The 22,106-nt window shown below is 41.7% G+C and overlaps 1 protein-coding gene across 3 annotated transcripts in view; it reads right to left on the minus strand.

The window, feature by feature from the left end:
* Window positions 1-22,106, minus strand: part of cadpsa (Ca2+-dependent activator protein for secretion a) — a gene marked incomplete at its 5' end in the record, with an annotated part of 352,388 nt that overhangs the window by 50,863 nt on the left and 279,419 nt on the right. For all 3 annotated transcript variants that reach the window (XM_084025306.1, XM_084025305.1, XM_084025304.1), the window contains one exon: window positions 3,227-3,368. In XM_084025306.1, the coding sequence (XP_083881432.1) occupies window positions 3,227-3,368 (142 nt within the window). The remainder of the gene's footprint in view (window positions 1-3,226; window positions 3,369-22,106) is intronic.

The following is a 22,106-nucleotide window of genomic DNA, read 5'->3' on the forward strand; positions in this document are numbered from 1 at the left end:
GCTGTCCATGCATCAACCAGGCTGCTGAGGAAGAACGTTGGAGATAGTTTACTACGTTCCAGGAAGCAAACACAAACACATTCAAGTCTTTTCCTCCGAGATGGGTTTGAAGTGTCAATAAACTGCTGCAAATCCAAAACTAAACATTGTCATATCTCCATTCTAAAGGAGAGTTCATGACAAAAGATGAGCGTAAAATTTCCTGTTTGGTTCCGCGTGTTGACGGAAAATCACCATCAAAATAACAGTGATGGTGGAAGGATTCAGATCTTTACTACGAAGGCAAACTATTAACACCACACTGTAAAAAAACTACTACTTTAATACAAACGTTTGTAATCGGGAAAGTTAAGTCAGTTATTAATTAATTATTAAAAGTATACAGTAATATTTGTAATAATAGAATTTGTTGTTATTATTACCCACTGTTGCTGTACTCTTAAGTGGAAATCATGTTCTAATAATTATTTTGTCTGCCATTACTGCTGTCACTGCTCTCTTGGATCATTTCTGTCATATGGATTTACTATATTGTTAGTTTATTGTTTATTGTGCTTCCCTCCTTTGACTGTTATTATACATTTTTATCATGCGAATATTCCTACTAACGCATTCATGTGACAGCCGTTTGTTTGAGGGGTAATGTGTTTAAAATGTGTCTGTGGAGTACAAATCTTTGTCCTGTGTTCGAGAACACACTGACATGTAACATCATAAAGATTGCATGCATATTGCAATGTGTATTTCATCTACAGTTAATAAAAAGAGAAAGAAGATCCATTCAGGGTTCCCACTCTGCCACTAGAAGAAGTCATGTTCAGTGTGTTTCTGTCGATCAAGGACACCTTCATGTACTATAAAACGTTCTAAAAATCAAATGTATTCATTTTCAGGACATTTTTACTTTTTGCGAAATTCCGTAATTAATGTACATGTTTCCCAGGACTGGTGGGGACCCTCGGTTTGTTAATGTGGGCTGGGACAAGAGGTGGAGGACTGCAGGACCAGGATGAACAGTAGTACAGCTGCTGGGACCTTCTGACCTCTGACCGGCTCATTAAAAGTATCACTACCTTCCTTCAGCGGCTGTAAACCCAGCCCAGACCCAGCAGACTGAACCACAGTCATGGAGAAAACACAAGGCCCCCACAGCAGGTGGAGAGAAGCCGGGGTGATCGAGCATCAGGGAACTGGGGGAAAGCTTGGATTGGAAGATTTAAAAAGATGCAAGATAATCTCCTCACCCAGATCCTTCAACTCAAAACAAAGTCTTGTCAAGTGTTGAGCAACATGAAAAAATTTACAGTTTTGTGTCCTTGTTACGGGGTGTTACAGTTTTGTGTCCTTGTTTTCCTATGTTTCCTTTTGCCTGCTGTCTCTCCATGTCCCCAGTAGGCGGAGCGACTGATTGGCTGGGGCCGGCCCCGGTATAACAGCCTGCTGAACCAAGATGGCTCTCTCTCTCTCTCGCCCTCGCTGTGGCAGACGCTGGCTGACTCGCTGTAATCGAAATATTTCCTTTGTTAACTTTGGGCCATTTAATTTGTATGCATTGTTGATCTTTTATTTGATGGTTTGAGCGGTATATATATATATATATATATATATATATATATATATATATTATGTTAACAAACTATGTCTCACGTTGTGATTCTCGGGAAGTTTGAATTGTCCAACCTAAATGCAAAATAAACACATACGTTTGTTTTTCCCAAAAATTGTTTTGGTTGTGGCTTATTATGTTATTCGTTCACACAGTTTAATGTGGACTTGTAACCGTCCCTGTGGCTTCTTTGTCCAACATTTACACAGAATAGACAAAGAAATCAAACCACACGCCTGCTAGCTGGAAACACGTCTTGTCCCCGAAGGCAGTTATGCGTTTGCATCTTCCCAGTCGGATACATAGAAATACATTTGTGGGAGTGGAACTGTTGGGATTCCATGTCACTGCCTTCTCCGTCCGTCCACACCACCACCATGCTGCAGCGTTGGCATGAATGTGGCTCTGGGTCTGAGTAGGACCTCCACGTTGGCAGCAGAGTGCTGCAGCCATGTGCATGCTTTAGTGTTAATCTGCTCCTTTTGAAGAGCCACTTTTCTTACAACTCTACCGATCTCGGAAGTGAGATGAGACGCGTCTACCAGCATTTCTGTGTGAATAAGTTACAAAGATTAAGACTGAATGCATCTCTCATCATTTCTTACAACGAGAGGGGGGAGTGCTGCTGGTTTGGAGTGTGTGTTTCCTGATGAGGGAATATGAATATGATGCGGTGCGGTGACGGCGTCACACTCTGCAGGAAGCTGCACCGCATGAACGAGTTCACACCTCTCATCCCCCTTGTTGGCGTGTTTCACTTAAGTTTTCAAAGTGCTATAGATGATGTGTCAAGTTTGCAGAGAGATTTTAATGATGGCACATCCATATTAATAGAGAATCCATGGCTAATACACGTTTTGACTAATAAATAATGATAAATTGCTCAAACCACTAAATGAAAAGGGTGTTGTGTGTGTGTATATATATATATATATATATATATATATATATATATATATATATATATATATTCAACTCTTTCACACAATGAACTATATAGTATTACAAGGATTCTACATTCATTGCAGAATGAAAGATGAATCTTTGGGATGTGCAAAAGATGCCACATCCATGCCAAGGACATGGTTGTGTGTCTCAGGCTGAACAAGGCTGATACACACTCTGAGTCACTATTAGCCGTCATCCAGTTTGGTGGAGAGAAGCTGGCCATTGGTGGGAGGTTAACACTGATTACATGTGTTCTGCTCCTGTGGAGAGAAATGGAATAACAGAGGACAGGAAACAGATTCTACATCAAAGCAGCAAATTGAAGATGTGCTGAAGTCACATTTCCCTTCAAGACACATACTTCCTGTGTCTGTGTGTGACTTGAGTCTTTAGTCATAAGTCCTTGTATATTGGAACCCAGTGTAGTCTGTCTCCTGTTGCCAGTCCCTTTTGACTTATGTTGATGTATTCATAATTATTCTTTTACCTTTGTTTCCAGCACATTTGAAAGAATTGTGTGTAATGGGCCATATTTTTGTCCAAACATAAACTGCCTCCGTCATCTATCAGTCATCTAATGCCTCCTTGCTCCTACATCCAAATGGTGACGGACAAAAGGCTTTGATAATACACAACACATACGTAACGGTGAAGTAATGTAGGCATCCTTACTTGACAGGTTCCCAGGATTCCCTTTCAAAGCCTCTGTGAATGGACTGAGCAATGGAGGACTCCATCAGGTCCACATATCGCACCACCAGGGGGGCGTACAGGTCTTGCAGGTGTCTGTGGAACTTCCCATTGCACAGGTTATCTGAGGGACGGCATAGGGTGGGAGAATATGAGACATGGAAGTGACGCAGCAATCCTGACAACGTATTTACTGATTTATTTGTTCTTCTTGATGAATGAATTTCATTTAGTGTGTCAACAGTCAGTTCAGTTTCAAACATTTCATAATTCAAGGTCAACTTTACAGCTAAGTGTTGAAGTCATCTTAGTAGCTAACTGCATTGGTAGTGCAGCAGGTAGCCCCGCCCCCTAAATCATCCCCTGCTTTCTGGTCTGTTGGACTCTAAATGGACCATAATGTACTAAATGAAATGAAATCATGCTGGATTGAAGAAGACTTGAAACTAGAGATTGAGACCATAAACTCATGTTTACAATGTTTACTGAGATAATACATCAAGAGAGAAGTAGGACCATTTTCTCTGAGACTTCTATACAACCAGAGAGGAGTTGCCCCCTGGTGGCAAGTGGAGAGAACACAAGTTTATGGCACTTGTTACCTTGTTTAAATGATTGTGCTTTGTTAAATGAATTAAAGTAGATGACATCACTTAAGCTGCTGCAGCTCCCCGGTACGTGCAGTGTCTTCTTGTTAATTCAAACGTACGGGAACGTTTTCAATGAAGCTTAGTAACAGAGCGTATGTATCCCCAAAAAATGTTTTAAAGGCATTTCTCGACGTTTTGTGTTTGTCACTCTGTCAGTCTTCTCTACTGCATTTCTTGGCTTGTTACTGCCACCTGTTGAACAGTGGAACTGTGTGAACAGCGTTGTAGGAGCGTGCACCGCCTCATTGTGCAGACAGAAACCGAATGGGGACTCTGAGTACCAGCCTCTTGTTCATCTGACTGAACAGACACATCTCCCATTGAATTCCTGCAGATGCATCATCGTCATGTTTTACTCATGCTTCATGTGTGAAACTGTAACCTAGGTTTTTCTGGGGGTTTTTTCCCTCACTTTCATTTTTATTATTTGAAATATGGTTTGGTACATGCCACACCTGGTTTTCTTTATATAATATATATTATATATTATTATACAAATATATATGATCATACACACTGCTCAAAAACTGAAGGAAACCTTCATCATCTCAGTCTGACCCCAGGTCAGTTAAACAATGTGTCCATTCAGGAAGCTCAATGATGGTGAACCAGTACCCTCGTCACTACTTGGAGCATGAGGTCCCACTTGCAGCCCAAGCAGGTTCACAGGTGGTCCTGCTCCTCCAGGATCCCCATCCATACCTGAGGTCACAAGAAGGTTTGCTGCATCTCCCAGCACAGTCTCAAGAGACTGGAGGAGGACCAGGAGAGCTGGACAGGGTCGTAGAAGGATCTCAACCGGCACCAGGACCAGTATCTGTTCCTTTGTGGAGGAGGACCAGGAGGCTACCAGAGTTACATTTAGGGCATTTGGCAGACGCTTTTGTCCAAAGCGACTTACAATAGGTACATTTGTCCAAAGAAAGAAACCACAACTTATCATTGCCGATAAAGTAAAAGCTAAAAAATAGAAACAACAGCTCCAACAGCTCTGTTGACTTTCCATCATGGAGCATACAGGACCAGTTCCTCCATAACAATACAAGTCCTTCATAAATACAACATTAAAGTCCCAGTCGGCAAGTCCGGCTGATCGAGGGATTTTGAATGTTTACAACTCTCACGCTCCTCCCCCACGACCACCGAGCTCCTTCCCCTCGACTTTGTGCCCTTTGAAATCCCTTAGATCACGCCACCTTTGAAACGCGGGTCCGATGTTGCTTGTTGCTACTTCTCTCCGCCTCCCTCCTGTGATATTGGTACAACCCGAGGGGAGAGGGGCTCTGTGTGTGCACAAACACAGCCCTGCATGCTGATTGGACAGGATAATCCGGGCTCTGTCGATTTTTGCAAAACAAACAACAGGCTCTACGTGCACATAGAGGTGCGTTTTTTTCTTCTTCTAAAACCGGATGATTTATGTTTGTGGCAGTGGGGTGTGGTTAAGGCGCAGACTGCTGGAGGAGAGGGAGGAGTGGCTCAGCCGACGCTCAGACAGCTGGACAGGATCAGGTAATCAGTCAGCTATATAAGCATGCTTGTAACCTGGTTCTGGTCTCTTGCAGTAGGCTGGGTCCTGTGAGAGGACCGGGCGGAGAAATCTAAGAGCGCAGACACACTGACCCTCAGCCGTTGGAGAGACAGCTGTTAATTTTGTGTTCCGTTTTTGTTCCGTTGAGCCAAGTTTTGTGGTCAGGTGCGCTCTGATCCCGATCTCCGTGCCTCGGCGACCTGCGAAACCAGTTCATACACTCAACATAAAGCACAGTGAGAAAACTTTCAGCTTCGAACTTCGAATCTCTAGCGCTTTATTCTATTGTGCAAAAAGACACCGGACTGAATTGTGAAGCTTCTGAACAGCAGACAAGCGATCATCAGGCCACATACTGGAAAGCGCGCACGCTATACTTTGAAGCAAAGTCAAATAACGTCAACGTGAGGATTTGACATCTCGCGGGACTGGATTCGCCATCTCGCGGGACTTTTTCCACTTATGGATCGCGCTGGGTAAATGTCGACAGAAAGGTGAGTAGTGAGAAATATAATCCGTTGCCATCCTGGTAAATATTCTAGTGAGGTTGTTGCAAACATTGTTTAACACGAAATATATGTGTGCTATTATCATTATTAGTTTGAGCTGTGTAGCTGTTTAACGTTCGGTGTTAGGTGTGCAAGTCTGTGAGGGGAGCGCCATATTCTCATGTAATTTATCGGAGATATGCGGAGATTTGTTTTAGGTTGTTCAAGGTTGGTCCTACCGTCACATTGGCCCGTAGGCGGGCCGCCATTTTCTGAAAGTGACGAACGGCTAACTAATTAATGTTTCTCTAGTTAACATCGTGTCACTTATTTGTTTTTGGTTAATCGGTAAGCGATATCTAAGGTTAGTTGTTTGAATAATCTAACACATTTCCAAGTTTATTGTATCATCACGTTGCCAATGTTTAGAAACTGTCACATGTGTTTTTGAAAACTGCCATTTCAAAACTAACATTCATGGTACATTTGCCTCTCATAGGAGCCGGAAACGCACTCCTCACTCTTTGGATGACTTCAAGTCCGAGCTTTTACTCAGGTATGTGAATCATGTAAATGCAGGGGATGATCCTGCTGATGAGGATGCTGATTTTGAGAGAGGAGAGGTTTATGATGAAGAAATGAAAGAATTGCCTAACTTAATTGAAGCAAATCTAGCCCACCTCTTTCTGAAATTACAAAGCATAATGTGCCCAACAGGTGTACTGATGAGGTGGTGGAAGAGATAAACTTTATTTCTGGCTCAGCTTTAGGTCCTATCATGAAAGAGATTTTACAGTCATGCTTAGAGAAGCATAATTGTCAGCTAGATGATTCAGTTATATCTAAGATGGTGACAGATCTCTGTGAATTCAACCCCATCAGCCTAGCATTGAAGAGTTATGGCCCTCTGTCCACCGCCTACAAGAGAAAGATGTATTTTAAAGAGAACTTCTCTGTGGTGGAACCCGTTGAATGTGCTTAATGCTAGAGAGCGAAAAAGCTTCCAGTATGTACCTATTCTTAAGTCCTTATCTGAGATTTTGAATAAGAAGGAGATCCAGGGCTATTTGATAAACAGTGGAAAAGAGGCAGAAAGCAGCTCTGAAACCCAGTACAGGTCATTTCATGATGGCACACACTTTAAAGCTAATACATTTTTTGCAGAAATTTGAGCCATTGCTCTCAATATGTATGTGGATGAATTTGAAGTGTGCAATCCCCTTGGAACATCGAGAAAAAAGCACAAAATCACTGCTGTTTATTGGGTTCTTGCTAATGTGCCACCATTGCTCCGATCTTCACTGACTTCAATCTTTTTAGCCATTCTCTGCAAAGCTGATGACATAAAACAATATGGATATAGTACTGTGTTGGAGCCACTGCTCAAAGATCTTGCAAGACTCGAAGAGTAGGGACTTTACATTCCTCCTTTAGGCAGACGAGTCAAAGGTACTGTCTGTTCTGTTGTTGCAGATAACTTGGGTCCCCATTCGATTGGTGGATTCGTAGAGAGCTTCTCAAGTTCCTACGTCTGCAGGTGGTGTCTTGGAGAACGATCCCAGTTTCAAGAAAGTGAAGTGCGATCAGGAACATATCCTCCCAGGACAAAAGAAGAGCACAGAGTGCATGTCCAGACTGCACAGCAGAGTACAGGTGGGTCCCATTGCTATGGAGTAAAGCGGCTGTGTCCACTGACAGACAAACATTTTGATGTAATGTCTGGTTACCCACCTGATTTGTTACATGATCTTTTTGAAGGTGTTGTACCAAAAGAATTAGCACTGTGCCTAGCTGCCTTAATCAAGGGCAAATATTTCACCCTCATAGAGCTGAACAAATTAATTTGTTTTTCATTGTTTTTTTTGTTGGCAAGTTCAGCTGAATGAAAGTAAAATTCTGACAACTCTTATCCCATGTTGCCTTGTTTGTGTGTCACACAGATCAATGAACAATATAAAAGGATCACCACCTCCAATCTGGAGTCAACTTTCATGGAGAATCTGGATCAGTGCATACCCTAGCCTTATGCCATTGGTGTTGTCAAGAGGAGGAGCTGCAAAAATGAAGATCCAGAACATCATGGAACACCTTAAGGTACATGATTCCATATTTATGATTAAAAATAAATAAATTTGACCTCTTTCAGGAAAATTTCATTCATTTTGGCTTTTTCTTTTTTTTCTGGGAATCTAATCCTGAGATGCTGTATGAAACCCTTCAATGATTTGAAAACTTAAAAAAAATCTTTATCAGGACAACACAATTGAGACACACAGAGAGGTTGCTATCCGCTGCCTAGTGGTCTATCTCGGGGAAAGGGAGGAGGATCTTTTCAAATATTTGGTAGGTAAAACTAAATCACTTTTTCCCCCCCAAGCATGCCATGTGATCTATCTTTATAATTTCTCACCTTCTCTCCATCTCTTTTCAGTGTGTCTCTTCTCTAACTACTCTTTTCCCTCTGATGTATCTATTTATCTCCTTGCACACTACTCTCCCCTCTTGACGATTAAGACTGAAATTTTGTTCTGATATTCTTGCACCCAGGATGCTGAAGGCCAAATCGGAGAACTTGAGAGTCAAGTAATGAAGATCCTAGTTATCAAAGGTGCCACAGCATCTGATCCAGCCAGTGCAACTATCGTGATCGAGGGGACAGAAGTTGTGGAGGGGTTGAATGTACCGAGGGCTTGTGCTTTGCTGATGGGACTCATCTATGCCCTCAATCTGAGCTACCCGAGAGCTGAAGTACACCTTTGAGGTATTTCAAAAAGTGTTCCTTAAATCAGATGGTCACCCCAAAAGTAACATCTCTTAAGCAGAAGCTGCCGGCAATCATCTTTGAACCTTGTCGCTGAACATCAAAGGTGGTTCTCAACGCAAGTCCATCACTTGTACTGTGATGGACTGCTGTTCCACTTGTTTGTTTTTTCACACACTGTAAAGTGATGTTGCCTTGATGATATAATGGTTAAATTACCATCCAGGCTGCAGGTTAGATGTCTGTCACTGCCGTTCATTTCACCAATATTTTGTTACGATCCACTAGTGGTATTCCTCATTAGAGTCCATGGGTCCTGTGATCTTCATCCGGGGTCTGTAGATCGATATATGAAGCTCTGAAGTGTAGCTAAACAAACAGACTGGAGCTGGCTGCGCCGTACCACGCATGCACAAATGACATCATCGCGGTAGGAATACCACTAGTGGATCATAACAAAATATTGGTGAAATTAACAAGTTTTGGGGCAGATAATGCCTTATTTAAAGGCAGCATTCTCTGTGCCCAGTTCACTCCCATTATATAAATATTTGCAGCTCTTGAATGGATCTAAATATCTTCTGAAGGACTACAAAGTGACACCAAATTTATATTGGTGAGAAAATGACTGTATTTTATGCCACCACATAAGTCCAGGTCGTAAAAAAAACAGCACTTATCCTTTAAAGGTGCTGTCAGTGGTATTTTTTGCACCTTTTTTTGCAGTTAAAAAAATATATATCACTTACAGCACCTTTTGAAAAGACTAAGATTTTGAGGTTCATCAAAAACGAAATACAATAAAATGTTCTTTTTCTCTTCAATGCTGTAATATAGAGTAATTTACCATGTTTTTTTAGCAATGTTGTTGCAATATAACCATCTTACAAATTGTTTCAGAATGACCTGAGTCCAGGTCTGAGTTGATCAAAGACTGTTTGAAATGCAGTGTTATCTCAGCCGTTAATTTGCTCACTGAACATTGTTTTATCAATCTCCAAAATTGTTTTGAGATACATGTGCATTTTGTTTCAATTAAACTGGCAAGTATAGCTTGGTTTTTACAGAGACCAGACTGTTGGAAGAAGCTGTCTTAACATTTGTTTATTAAAATGCTGAATTGTGAAATGTGGTTCTTGTTTTTTTTATTTCCCCTGACTTAAGTAAATCAAGTTACTAATACTAAATAAGGTATGTTAACTATTTGCATGGGCATTTCTAAGTAGAAAACAAGACAAAAATTAAGTTAAAGCAATTTAATTTGAATGACAAGACAACTTAATATTTCAAGTTGGTATTACTTAATTTAGCTTTTGGGTATAGAAGAAAATCATGTTTATTGTACTTAATTTAATGGTGTAAGTAGACACAGACATTAAGTACAGCCAATGTGAAAATTCAAATAGTACCCACTGAATATTAAGTAGATTCAACTTAATTTAGCTCTCAGTGTATTTAATGACTTATGTTGGCGTAACAGTGATACGCTAGTAACAGTTGCGTAATAATACTGAAGTTGGGACAACTTAAAAAGATCCATGCAAATAGTTAACACACCTTTTTAAGTAGACCCAGGACATTCTTTTTTAGAGTGCATAGCACCCACAGAACCCCCATCACCCACAGCACCCCATCACCCTAAGCACCCCATCACCCACATGACCCACAGAACCCCCATCACCCACAGCACCCCATCACCCACATGACCCACAGAACACCCATAGCACCCACATGACCCACAGAACCCCCATCACCTACAGCACCCCATCACCCACATGACCCACAGAACCCCCATCACCCATAGCACCCCCATCACCCACATGACCCACAGAACCCCCATTACCTATATCACCCACATCGTCCACAGCACCCCATCACCCACAGCACCCCCATCACCCACATGACATATTTTTTTTACACATTTATCTCTTTTTTTTTTCATTTTAAAATTATTTTACTTTCTGCCTGCCTTTACTTGTATTGACGTGGATTATATCATATATTCACACACCCGTAATTATCCCTTATTGCATTTCTTTCTTTTGTTCCCTTTCTTAAAAGCTTCTAAAATTATTTTTATTGACATTATTGTCATTACAATTGTTTTTAATATATATTATTATCATTATCACTACTACTTTTATATGTATTATTTACATGTAACGCTTTTAGCAGACGCTTTTGTCCAAAGCGACTTCTAATAAGTAAATTTGTCAGAAGAACTTCAAACAACAATATATATTGCTGTCGGTATAATAAGGATGTCAATAGAATATATTATTAATATATCTATCTTCTAAAACCGGATGATTTATGTTGTTCTATCGGAGCATAGTGTCGGCTTCGGTGAATATGATAAAAAAAATGTTGCCGACTGGGACTTTAATGTTTGCTTTGTCTTAACACCACCTCATTGTCCTGTGTCTTTTTGTAGTGTTATTTTAGACCAATGAAAAAATGATATGATTAGCATTAGACCGTTTTCGAAGACTAATTAATACCATTCCCATCTAGTCAACTATTACTTCTTCTTCACTTCCTTATGCATTTAAACCAGCATTTATACTGCAATTTGTGAAGAAATTGCTTTCTTGTTATTTTATGAAATTGTGAGACTTTGTGGCTTTCCCGTGGTAGTTTCAAATAGTTTAAGATTGTGTTATCAGCTGCATTAGATGGTTTAGACATAATACAAGCTAAAATGTCTGTTTATGCTTTTCTGTTTTCATGTGCATGTTAAGTTCTAAGATAAATCTGAAGGGCAGCGAGACAAATAACAGAGAGGTCCTGGTGATAATCAGCAATGGAGCTCCATGTTTCTGGCTCTTCATTAGAAGGTACGATGGCGTATCCAGTTTTCAATCTTTCTAGATAAAAGGTCGGAGTCCATGGTGTTTCTTAATCCAACCCGTCACACACATTTCCCCCCCGTCTCCACCAGCTCCCAACTGGTAAAAAGGCAACACTGACAAAGACCACAGGAGATAAAATGGAGGCCAGTGTGTGCTAATGTGATGCCTCACGGCTCCATGCAGTGTGTCTGCCTTTCCTCTCCCTCTCTTTGTTTTTCTCTCCCCCTCTGAGCATGTATGTGTTTGTGTGTGTTGGCATTGGAGTCAAGGTCGATAATACACAGTAGGTGCGATGTTTGTTGTGTTCCCTGATTACCACACTCCCAATTAGCCACTTGAGCGGCTGCTGTCCACTTGGATGTGTTGTGTCCAGGAGTGTGTTCGCAGGGCTCGTTGTGGCCCCGCTACCACTGCTTTAGATCTCATTAGCTCCTAGAATGGCAGCCCGACTTTGGCGCCTGTCTCGTGCTATGGCTATTTACTGCTACATAAGTGCACTGCTGTGGGGCAACAGAGCAGATGACCTTCTGTGGAAAAGACTTCCCCTGATGATACACTTTACTCAAGTGTGTGCCTTGTGCTGTGCAGGCAATGAGCTCTGCTGGGTCCCATGTTGATATCAAAGATAAAGCCTCTGCTACACACAAGATGTTTTTGTAGCGGGGGAACTTTTTTTTATAGTTCTAAGAACTCCCATTTGCAGCATCTGCAACTGCAGTTTTTATAAACACAAAGCACAAAACGCAGACAGCATTGTTTAACGGGAAAAAAAAAGTAAACACGGACAAATGGTTCGACAGTTAAGTAGGCCTACAGAAGTCGTTCTCAGCCAAAGAATGGGAGCTGTTGCTCAGCAAGTTAACAAAACAGAAGCACAAAGGCAATAGGACAAATGCTTACCCAGTAACATTAGCACAAATGCTACCCAGTAGGCTAACCTAAGCAAAATGGCAGTAGCACAGATACTAACCAAGTAACATTAGCAAAAAGGCAGTACAAAGGCAGTAATAACACAGAGGCTAACCCAGTAACAGAGGCTTAGCCAGTAACACAGAGGCTTACCCAGTAACAGAGGCTAACCCAGTAACGAGAGGCTAACCAGGTAACGAGAGGCTAACCCAGTAACGAGTGGCTAACCCAGTAACAAAGAAGCTAAACCCGGTAACACAGACACTTACACAATAACACAGTGGCTTACCGAGTAACACAGAGGCTAACCCAGTAACAAAAAAGCTAACCCAGTAACACAGAGGCTAACATGGTAACACAGAGGCTAACCCTGTAACACAGAGGCTAACCCAGCTATTTTGCTTATGTTTATATGAATGTGGCATGTAACATAGTTGCTTATTGATTATTATATCATTAAAAAAGCTCAGGGAGTTTGTGGAACGTAGTGAAGCCACCAATCTCCGAGCTACAGATATGTGCTAGCGGTGCTTCAGTGTTATTATTGGCCTTGCAGATGCAACCAGAAAACAAAGCTCTTGAAGGTATGTAGTTCTGGACCTCCCTGGTGGGCAGCTCTCCAGGGAGTCCCCAGACTGTTTGGTCCAAAAACAATGATGATGGGATTTGTTGACATAAAGAAAGATAGAGATCAACACCATCCTCATTCCTTAATATCACTGAACAGAAATGTATATTATTGATGGAGGAGTATGGTTTAAATGGAGGACAAAATAGCCTACTGTCAGACACTGCCTCTATGTCTCAATGATATCCACCGGACAGGAAAAAAAATACTGAACAGTATTTTATCAGTGAAAGAACATCCATCCATCCATGATCCATTGTCTAAGAATAAAAAAGGTAATAATACAGAGATAAACAGGCAAGGCCTATATTTGCTCTCATCTTACAATATAGAGTCCATCTGAATTAATTATTAAGTCAATTTGTGTCTAATAGTCACTGTGTAGTATTAACTGCTGGCTGGTGTTGCTTAGTCCACTGCAATGCACTTCAGTGCCATTTTCACATTGACAATATGTTGCAAATGAGAGGGTGGCCAATTTGATGACACTAACAAGTGAGCATAAAAAGCCATTTGCAGCTGAATGAGTGGACTCTGCCTTCTCCTTGACTCCCGACTGATGAACTGAAAAGGGGAAGCATTACCTTGGGACAATTAGCGCACCGCAGATCCAGGCTGCATTGTGAACACTGAAGTGTTTCCTTTTCACGACCATGGACAGCTCCATAGTGTTCCTTCAGGCAAATGCAGTTCATTAGAGAGATGGCTGGCCTGCAGCAACCAGCATCAAGACCTGACTATTATCTTCAATTACACACACATACACACACACACACACACACAGTTCAGTATGTAAACCGCTCCTCTAGACATCTCATGTTGACAGGAATGATTTCAAAGACATTTGAGGGATGTTTCAGGGAGATTGGAGTGTGCCAGGAACAATATATATATATATTAGGGCCGGGACTTTAACACGTTAATTAAGATTAATTAATTACACAAAAATGAACGCGTTAAAAAAATGAACGCATTTTAATCGCACTTTGCACCGCGGAATGTTTCTCACTGGACTGAATTTAAGTCGGACCGATTATACTGGAGCACCAACTAGCGTTCATGACTTCAGACAACAACAAATCAAAGTGAACATGAATGAAGAAGAAGCTGATGAGACTGCTTTGGTTGGCCCTGTGGATGGGAAATTTTGTTATAGAAATGAACGGATTGAGCGCGATAAGAGCATGGTTGTGTGCAAGCTATGCAACAATGAATTTGCATATCACCGCAGCACATCGAGCCTCAAGTATCACCTCAATGCAAAACATATAGCAGCTAGCGTGGACGTTAGCACGACTCCGAGTACCAAGGACCCACACCCAACCCACAGTCCACCAGATGCTATTGCTACACTTAATGGCAAAAATTGCACTGGTCTGTTGGACTTGGTTGAACAAAAATAAACAATATTTTGTTGCTTAAGCTTATGTATTCAGTCATTATTCAATGGTATACTAAAAATCCATGTGAAAAAAATTACTTCTCACTGTTCTCAGGTCAAATTTATATGCGATTAATTTCGATTAATTATTTACAAATTATAATTGAGTCAAAAGTCAAGGAAACCATGACACCCAGAGGACAAGTGGAGCAGTGTATTGCCACCCTGGTGAGGAGAGGAAAATCCCCGAACTATCACCAGCTGATTAGCTGACCGAGCTGGCTGGGTTGGAAAACCTTGGGGAATAACATTCTCCGATGACAGTGAAAAGAGCTTTGGAGCTGTGGTATACCTCAGGTGGGAAACCGAGCAAGGCATCCAGGTCAGATTGGTTGAATCCAAGGCAAAGCTCACACCACTGAACCAGAAAGGGGAACCAGTCAAGGCAGAGATCTGCGGTGCAGTCTTTGCAACCCGGCTCAGAAAATACATCGAAAAACACAGCCGAATGGAAGTGGAACGCTGATTCCACCTGCTGGACAGCCAAACTGTGTTGGGAGCTATTCAGCAAGACAGTTATGGATACCAGACCTTCTTTACAAACAGGGTTGGTGAAATCCAGAAGGCTTGACCACTTGAGGACTGGTGGTGGATCCCGGGAGAGGTAAACATCGCTGACATAACTAGAGGAGCGGCTCCTGAGGATCTCAATGAGGTTTCAGAATGCCAAAATGGACCTTGGTTCCTGAGGCGGCCAATGGAGGGGTGACCGAAAAAGTCAGCTAAAGAGGTTGCAGCAAATGCCAAGGAGGGCATAGAAAAACGTCAAAGGAAGGCTTTCTCAGCAGTACTGACCAGAGCCCAGAAGAGGAAACAGTACAGCACTGCAAACCCCTGACTTCAATGAACCTGTAACTCAGCCAAAGACTCCTGAATGTCTGGGAGAAATTCCAATCCGCAGACCCCCTGCTGGCTCAGTAGTTAAGCTACTTGTTGATGAAAGGAGCTTCAGTAGTTTAACTAAAATGGTCAGAGTCATTCCCTGGGTGTGGAGGGCTGCCACAAGGTGGAAGTTGAAGGGCTCAGCTGTCAGTAAGGCAAAGGAGGAGGCTAAGACCAAAGCCAAGCAAGCCATTCTGTCTGTTGGAGAGTGTAAAGATGCACTTCAAGACCTTTTCTTTGCAGCCCAGGAGGATGTTACCTTTCATGACACTACCCTCAACAGATTGGCTGTATACAAAGAAAATGACTCAGGATTGTTACTATGTGCAGGAAGAATACAGTTTTTCGATAAAGAGGAAACTGCAGTACCAATCCTACCATATGAAGCATGGATATCAACACTTCTAGCTCAGGAGACCCACAAAACTAACCACAAGGAGGTAGCAGGAACACTCCTTCGGATTAGGAAGAAAGCCTGGGTTATAGGAGATTGAAGATAAGAAAGTTGCTGACGGCTGCGTGATTTGCAGAAAAGCCAGGGCGAGAAAGTGCCAGCAAATCATGGGTGACCTTCCACTGGAGCGTACGCAGCCAGCCAGACCATGACCATTTGAGTTCACAACAGTAGATCTATTTGGACCGTATGTAGTGAAGGACGCGGTGAGAAAGAGGGTGTGGCTCAAGGTCTGGGGTGTTGTCTTCTGCTGTATGGTTTTGAGGGCTATACACTCGGACGTCGTTGGTGACCAGTCAACTGAAGGGTTTTTACTATCCTACCAAAGATTCACAGCATTGAGAGGGCATCCAAGGAAGTTGTGGTCAGACCCTGGGAAGAACTTTGTGGGAGCCAAGCCTGCCCTAAAGAAACTTTACCTGTTTCTGGACCAATTAGAGAAGGCAGAACTAGAGAATGAGGTCGCCAACGGATTCAACAGATTGGAGCTGGAAGATCCATCCAGCAGACTCACCTCACCGGAATGGAGCTGCTGAAGCAGCTGTTTAGATTGTGAAAAGAGCCCTGAGTAGCCTGGGAGGAGATGGACTCTTTACGTGGGGAAAGTTTCAAACATTCCTTTACATGGCAGCGAACCTGGCTAATGAAAGGCCAATAGATGCCAGGACACAGAGTTGAGAGGACTGCGTAGAGTATATCAGCCCAAACTCTCTAATGCTTGGTAGGGCTGGACCTAAGGGAGACCCAGGGAGCTTCAACTTTGAAGGCTACTCCTACAACCAACTAAAAGTGATCCAGGCAGAAGTTAACAATTTCTGGAAAAAGTGGAATCAGTTGGCTAGACCCTACTTGTTTGTCATGAGTAATAATATCAGAACATTCCCAAGCTACCCAGTCTCCTCTGTGAAACCTGGCAAAAAGGTGGGCAAAGTAAAGATGGAACAGTCAACCCATATCCCTGCGACGGTTCTTCACAGAGACATCAGGCGGATAGTCGTCTTGCTTCCTGTAGAAGTGCAGAATAAAACTGGGAAAACAGGTGATAAAGAGGATGGACAAAAGTTGGAACAGATTACCACTCTAAAGACATCAGGACAGCCAATCGAACACAAGAACATGGACTAGACTGCTGTGACCTCCTTGGGTTCAAGAACCAGGAGCTCAAGTGGGAGGTGTTGAGTCAAAAGTCAAAAGTCAAGGAAACCATGACACCCGGAGGACAAGTGGAGCAGTGTATTGCCTCCCTGGTGAGGAGAGGAAAATCCCCGAACACCAGCTGATTAGCTGACCGAGAACACCTGCCTGCAGGCTTTCAGCAGGATCACTCAGTGAGGCTTCAGACAACAGAGGAGAAACAACTATCCAGCTTGGGTCAAACTACTGGTATGGATGAAGTGAAATTATATTGATATGAAATGTTTGTTTTGTTGCTGAAAGCAGAAAATGTGTAGTTTTTCTTGCATGATAAGGATAGACAGCAGGCCTATTTATATTGAGCAGCAGTGAAGCAGCCTGCTGGGTTTTGTTTGTCTCTGTGCTGTAACAGATTGATTTCATGCTTCAATGTCATTGATAATTGTGAAATAATATTTGATGATTGATAAATTGGAGGTACATGGTAATCAAATATGGTAAAGATTAAAACAGTTAAGTTGCAGTTAATAATAATTATAATTTCAATAATAATTTACTTTAAAAAATGACTATAACATTTAAGACATTTGTTTATTTGAAAGTAGGGGTGTAACGATTCATTTTAACAACGATTCGATTCGTATCACGATTCGTGGTTGCCGATACGATTCAAGGACAATCTTGGTTCATTTAGAACGATACGATCCGATACGATTCAGTGACTTGAAATCGATTCAGTAACTTTTTAGCCAAAAATCCAACCAGTGTGACTGTGAAATAAATACCTGGATACTGGACAGTGCAGGTGAAGTTTCCTAGATCCCTGTTGTTTCTTGTAAGGGAATCAGGTTTAAATTAATTATGGATATAAACGAGTAAACAACAATTAATGGCAAATGTATTAACCTTTTATTTGAATGTACAACCAGGAGGTTGACCTTTTCTGCTGTTGTTTTCAACATAAAAAGAGTACAAAAGTATTACCAAAAACAAAGTGCAACCAACATTTCTTCAGGTTGAAGGTTTACCTGCTACTTCTGCTGTAGTTTTCAACATAAAGAGTACAATAATAAAGTGGACCCAACTCTATTCAGGTTAAATGAGCAGTGGCTGAACCTGCTACTACTCTCATTTTAATAAACAAACAGCAGTGCACTAATATTTAACAAAAGATAAAGTGTAACCAACTACTCTTCAATGACTCTACAGATTTTTTTTTCAAAAATATCAACTGATCCACATGATCTGGCCGCAGAACACTTCTCTGTGCGTTCACTATATCGCCAGCAGTACTAAAAACTCGCTCTGCTGGCACACTGGTGCCTGGCTCTGCTGGCACACTGGTGCCTGGGATACAGAGGTACCGTTTAGCAAGGGTTGAAAGTAGTGGTAGCTCCTCCTCCTGTGATCTCCACCACTTCATGGCATTTTCAGTCAAAGGCAACGCGTCTTTTGCTCGGTACCTTATCACCTCTGCTCTGGCTGTCTCACTTGTGGATTTTCTTTCTCTTTGGGTGAAGGAATCGCCAAACAGTGCATCTAAGGCTTTCTTCTTACAAGGAGGCGACTCATTTGAAGCTGCAATATGATAAGAAATGTATTTCAAAATATAGTCATGTTTTTCATTTCTCATTAATACAAAACAACAACAATCTTTTGTTGGTATTACATGAAACACACCTGTGGTCTCTTCCTGGGATCCTGACAGCTTTGTGCTTGAGCCTCCCTCATCTTCCTCCTGATTTCCCATTGCTGGTATCTATGGAAGTAAGAATGTGTGAACTGTTAAAATTTCTGCTCTGTAAGACTGTAAATTTAGAGAGAGGATAAAGAACAGATGAGAGTTGAGAGAGGACAAATGAAAGGGGAGAAGAGAACAGAGCAGAGGAAAGAGGAGAGGAAAGAAGAGTTACCTGTTGTGCCTCAAGAACCAGTTTTACGTAGACCTGTTCTCTGTCCTCTTTTTCCAGGTAGGTCAGTTCTTTAAATCGCGGGTCCAACGCTGATGCTGTTTAAAGAACAGGAGTATTGCATTGCATTATTATATTAAGTTGAACTGACATCGCAAGTGATGACCACCTGCTCATACACAAAATAATCAATAGATTAAACTTTAGTATGTTTTTTTAAAAGAAATGTGGCACAGCAATGAGGTAAAGCCACCATGAACTAAGAATTTTATTGCAGATATCTTTTTTACTTTTCCATATGAAAAAACTCAACTCAACTTCAAACTCAAAGGTTTGGCATTTTACAAATTAATACAGTCTAATAACCAAGGTTGATTTTAATTTAGAGTCCAAATTAATTACCTATGTTGAGAGCATCTTGGGTGCCTCTGTAGCGTGTGGAGAGGTCATTGGCCATCATCCTCTTAATCTCTGCAACCAGGATTGAGTCGTCTTTGCATGGCTGTAGGTGTTTCAGCAGTTTTGCTTGAAGAGGAGCAATTACAGAGAGAGTTGGCTGGTCTTCTTCACACATCACAGTGGTTGCCATTTTGACAGGACCCATCAACTGAACAATGTCCTCCATGTTGGCAATATCACTCTCACTCAGCGTGCCTATATCTATGGCCCCCTTTCGCAGATCCTTGGACATCAGAGTTGCCATTATAGCGGGCTGCTGTTCCAAAAAACGTTCAAGCATGTCGAATGAACTGTTCCATCTGGTCATTATGTCTTGGGTCAGTTTATGATGTGGTAAATCCATCAGGTTTTGTTTTTCCCGTAGGACGTGACATGCAATAGGGCTGCGGTGAAAATATCCAACAATTTTTCGCACTTTCCCCAACAACCTGGAAGCACGGTCCACCCCCAAACCCTTCTGTGAGGCTAGGTTGAGCGTATGTGCGAAGCAGGTAATGTGCGGACTGAACTGGGCTTCTGCACCGGCCACAATCATGTTCCTGGCGTTATCTGTCACGATGGCAGGATTCTTGTCTGAGATTTTCCACTCTGTGCAGGCTTCACGTAGTAACGCGCCAATATTTTTACCAGTATGGGCTTCGTTTAAAACTCTGGTTTGCAGAACAAATGTCTTCATATTCCACTCCGGATCAATGTGATGAGAGGTAATTGTCACATACCCTTGATTTGAGCATGACGTCCAGCCATCCGTCGTCATCGCCACTCGTTCAGCTTGAGAAAGCGACAGCTTCACATCATTCTTAGTACTTTCGTACAATGCAGGAATAACCTTTTCTGAGAAGTGTGGTCGGCTCGGTATCTGGTACCGTGGCTCCAATGTTTGAATCATTTCACAGAACCCCGGATTTTCAACCACACTGTAGGGTCGCATGTCTTTACAGATAAACTTGGCAATTGTTACTGTGATGTTTTTCGCCCGAGCTGAGTTTCGGCCTAGTTTCTGACTAAACATGCTGGCGAGGCCTGAGGCTTCTGCAGCGCTGACGTTACCTTGGGCTGCTGCTGCAGCGGTAACGCTGCAAGAGGTGCCTGGACGGTCGTGTGAAATCCCATGGCGCCTTAGTAGGTGGTTGGAGAGATTAGTTGTGTTGCCGTGGTTTTTTACTTGGCTTTTACATATTCTACAAACAGCGACTGTCTTATTTAGAACACCTCCCTCTTTGAAAAAGCCAAAGTGTTTCCACACACTGGACCGAAATGGTGGCTTGAAAATGTCTTGCTCGCCGTCTCCTCTGCTATCCGCCATGCTGCATTGTTGTCGTTCTGAGATTCGCGCTGCTGCCGGCGTGTGCCGATGACGTCACAGACAGGGAGACTGAATCGAGTAACGTTTAACGTGTCTTTATCGTTAAAAGTGCTAAAAAAACACACATCCATAAAGTTTGCCATGCTTAAATCCAATGTGCAATTTCCTAGTATCGATACAATCGATTCTTTACCATTTCAAACGATATTTAATCGATATTATGTCGCCCGGAAGGCCAACTTGCCGAGCACAGATCGATGTAGTTGGATCGTAGGAATATAAATCGATTCATCGTTGTAGTGGATGAATCGTTACACCCCTATTTGAAAGTAATGATGGTTGTACATTTCTGTTTCTGTTTGAAGGTTTTCAACCTAATAATTCTTCCCATAAGAAAATAAAATTGAGAAGAGGAAAAGAGTTGTCCCATTGCATCCTTTATGGTTGGCCAGGCCATTTTTCAAGTTTGGGCAGAAGTTGGTGAAAGTAAACCACAGGATAACTTGTCAATTAGATTTTTTTTTTAATCGAGTCCCGGCCCTAATATATATATATATATATATATATATATGGCAGTGCTTTGATTGCATATTTGTTTATTTTTTATTGTGATGATCTAGTTTCTTTTGATTGCATATTTGTTTATTTTTTATTGTGATGATCTAGTTTCTTATTAGTTTAACAGGATAATTACTTTCTATTTGGAAACAAACAGTTGCTATTATAAATTGTAAATGTTATTTCATTTGATTGTTATAGTCAATACTGTGGGATACGCTTCAGTAATAAGTATTTTAGGCTGTATGCCTCCTTTGCATATTCTGTTATTGGTATTGTTTTGTTGCATGTACTTTTTATGTGCAATTAAATAAATCAATCAATATTAGAGTTGTAACAATTGCCTTATGGCAATGCCGACGCTTGGTCGGTGATGCACGAGGCTACCTTTGGAGTTTTAAACTAACCAATTAACTCCAATGTAAACCCATCCACATATTTCCTAGACACTCAAGGGTGGGGAAGGAAGGGAGGTGAATGGGTCAAATGGAGGCGTCATTATAGTGGTGAGTCGGGATGAGTCATGTTGACATTGTGTGAACTAGCTGTTTGTAATGAAAAAAACTCAGAACAAACCTAGCAGACAAAATTCCCCAAGTGTAGTATACAATAATAATAATATAAGAATATCATAATATTCTACTTAAAATATTCTATTCTATTAGTTATCCTGTATTGACGCGGGGGAGCTGGAGCCGATCCGAGCTGTCATTGGGCGAAGGCAGGGTACACCTGGACAAGCAGTCTATCACAGCGCTGATATGTAGAGACAGACAACCATTCACACCTATTACACCAATTTAGAGTCATCAATGAACCTATCCCCATCCTGCATGTCTTTGGACTGTGGGAGAGAATCCACGCTTACATGGGGAGAACATCACAACTCGATCCGAGCC

The sequence above is a fragment of the Eutrigla gurnardus genome (genome assembly GCF_963514095.1).
Source record: "Eutrigla gurnardus genome assembly, chromosome: 2".
NCBI classification, from domain to species: domain Eukaryota; kingdom Metazoa; phylum Chordata; class Actinopteri; order Perciformes; family Triglidae; genus Eutrigla; species Eutrigla gurnardus.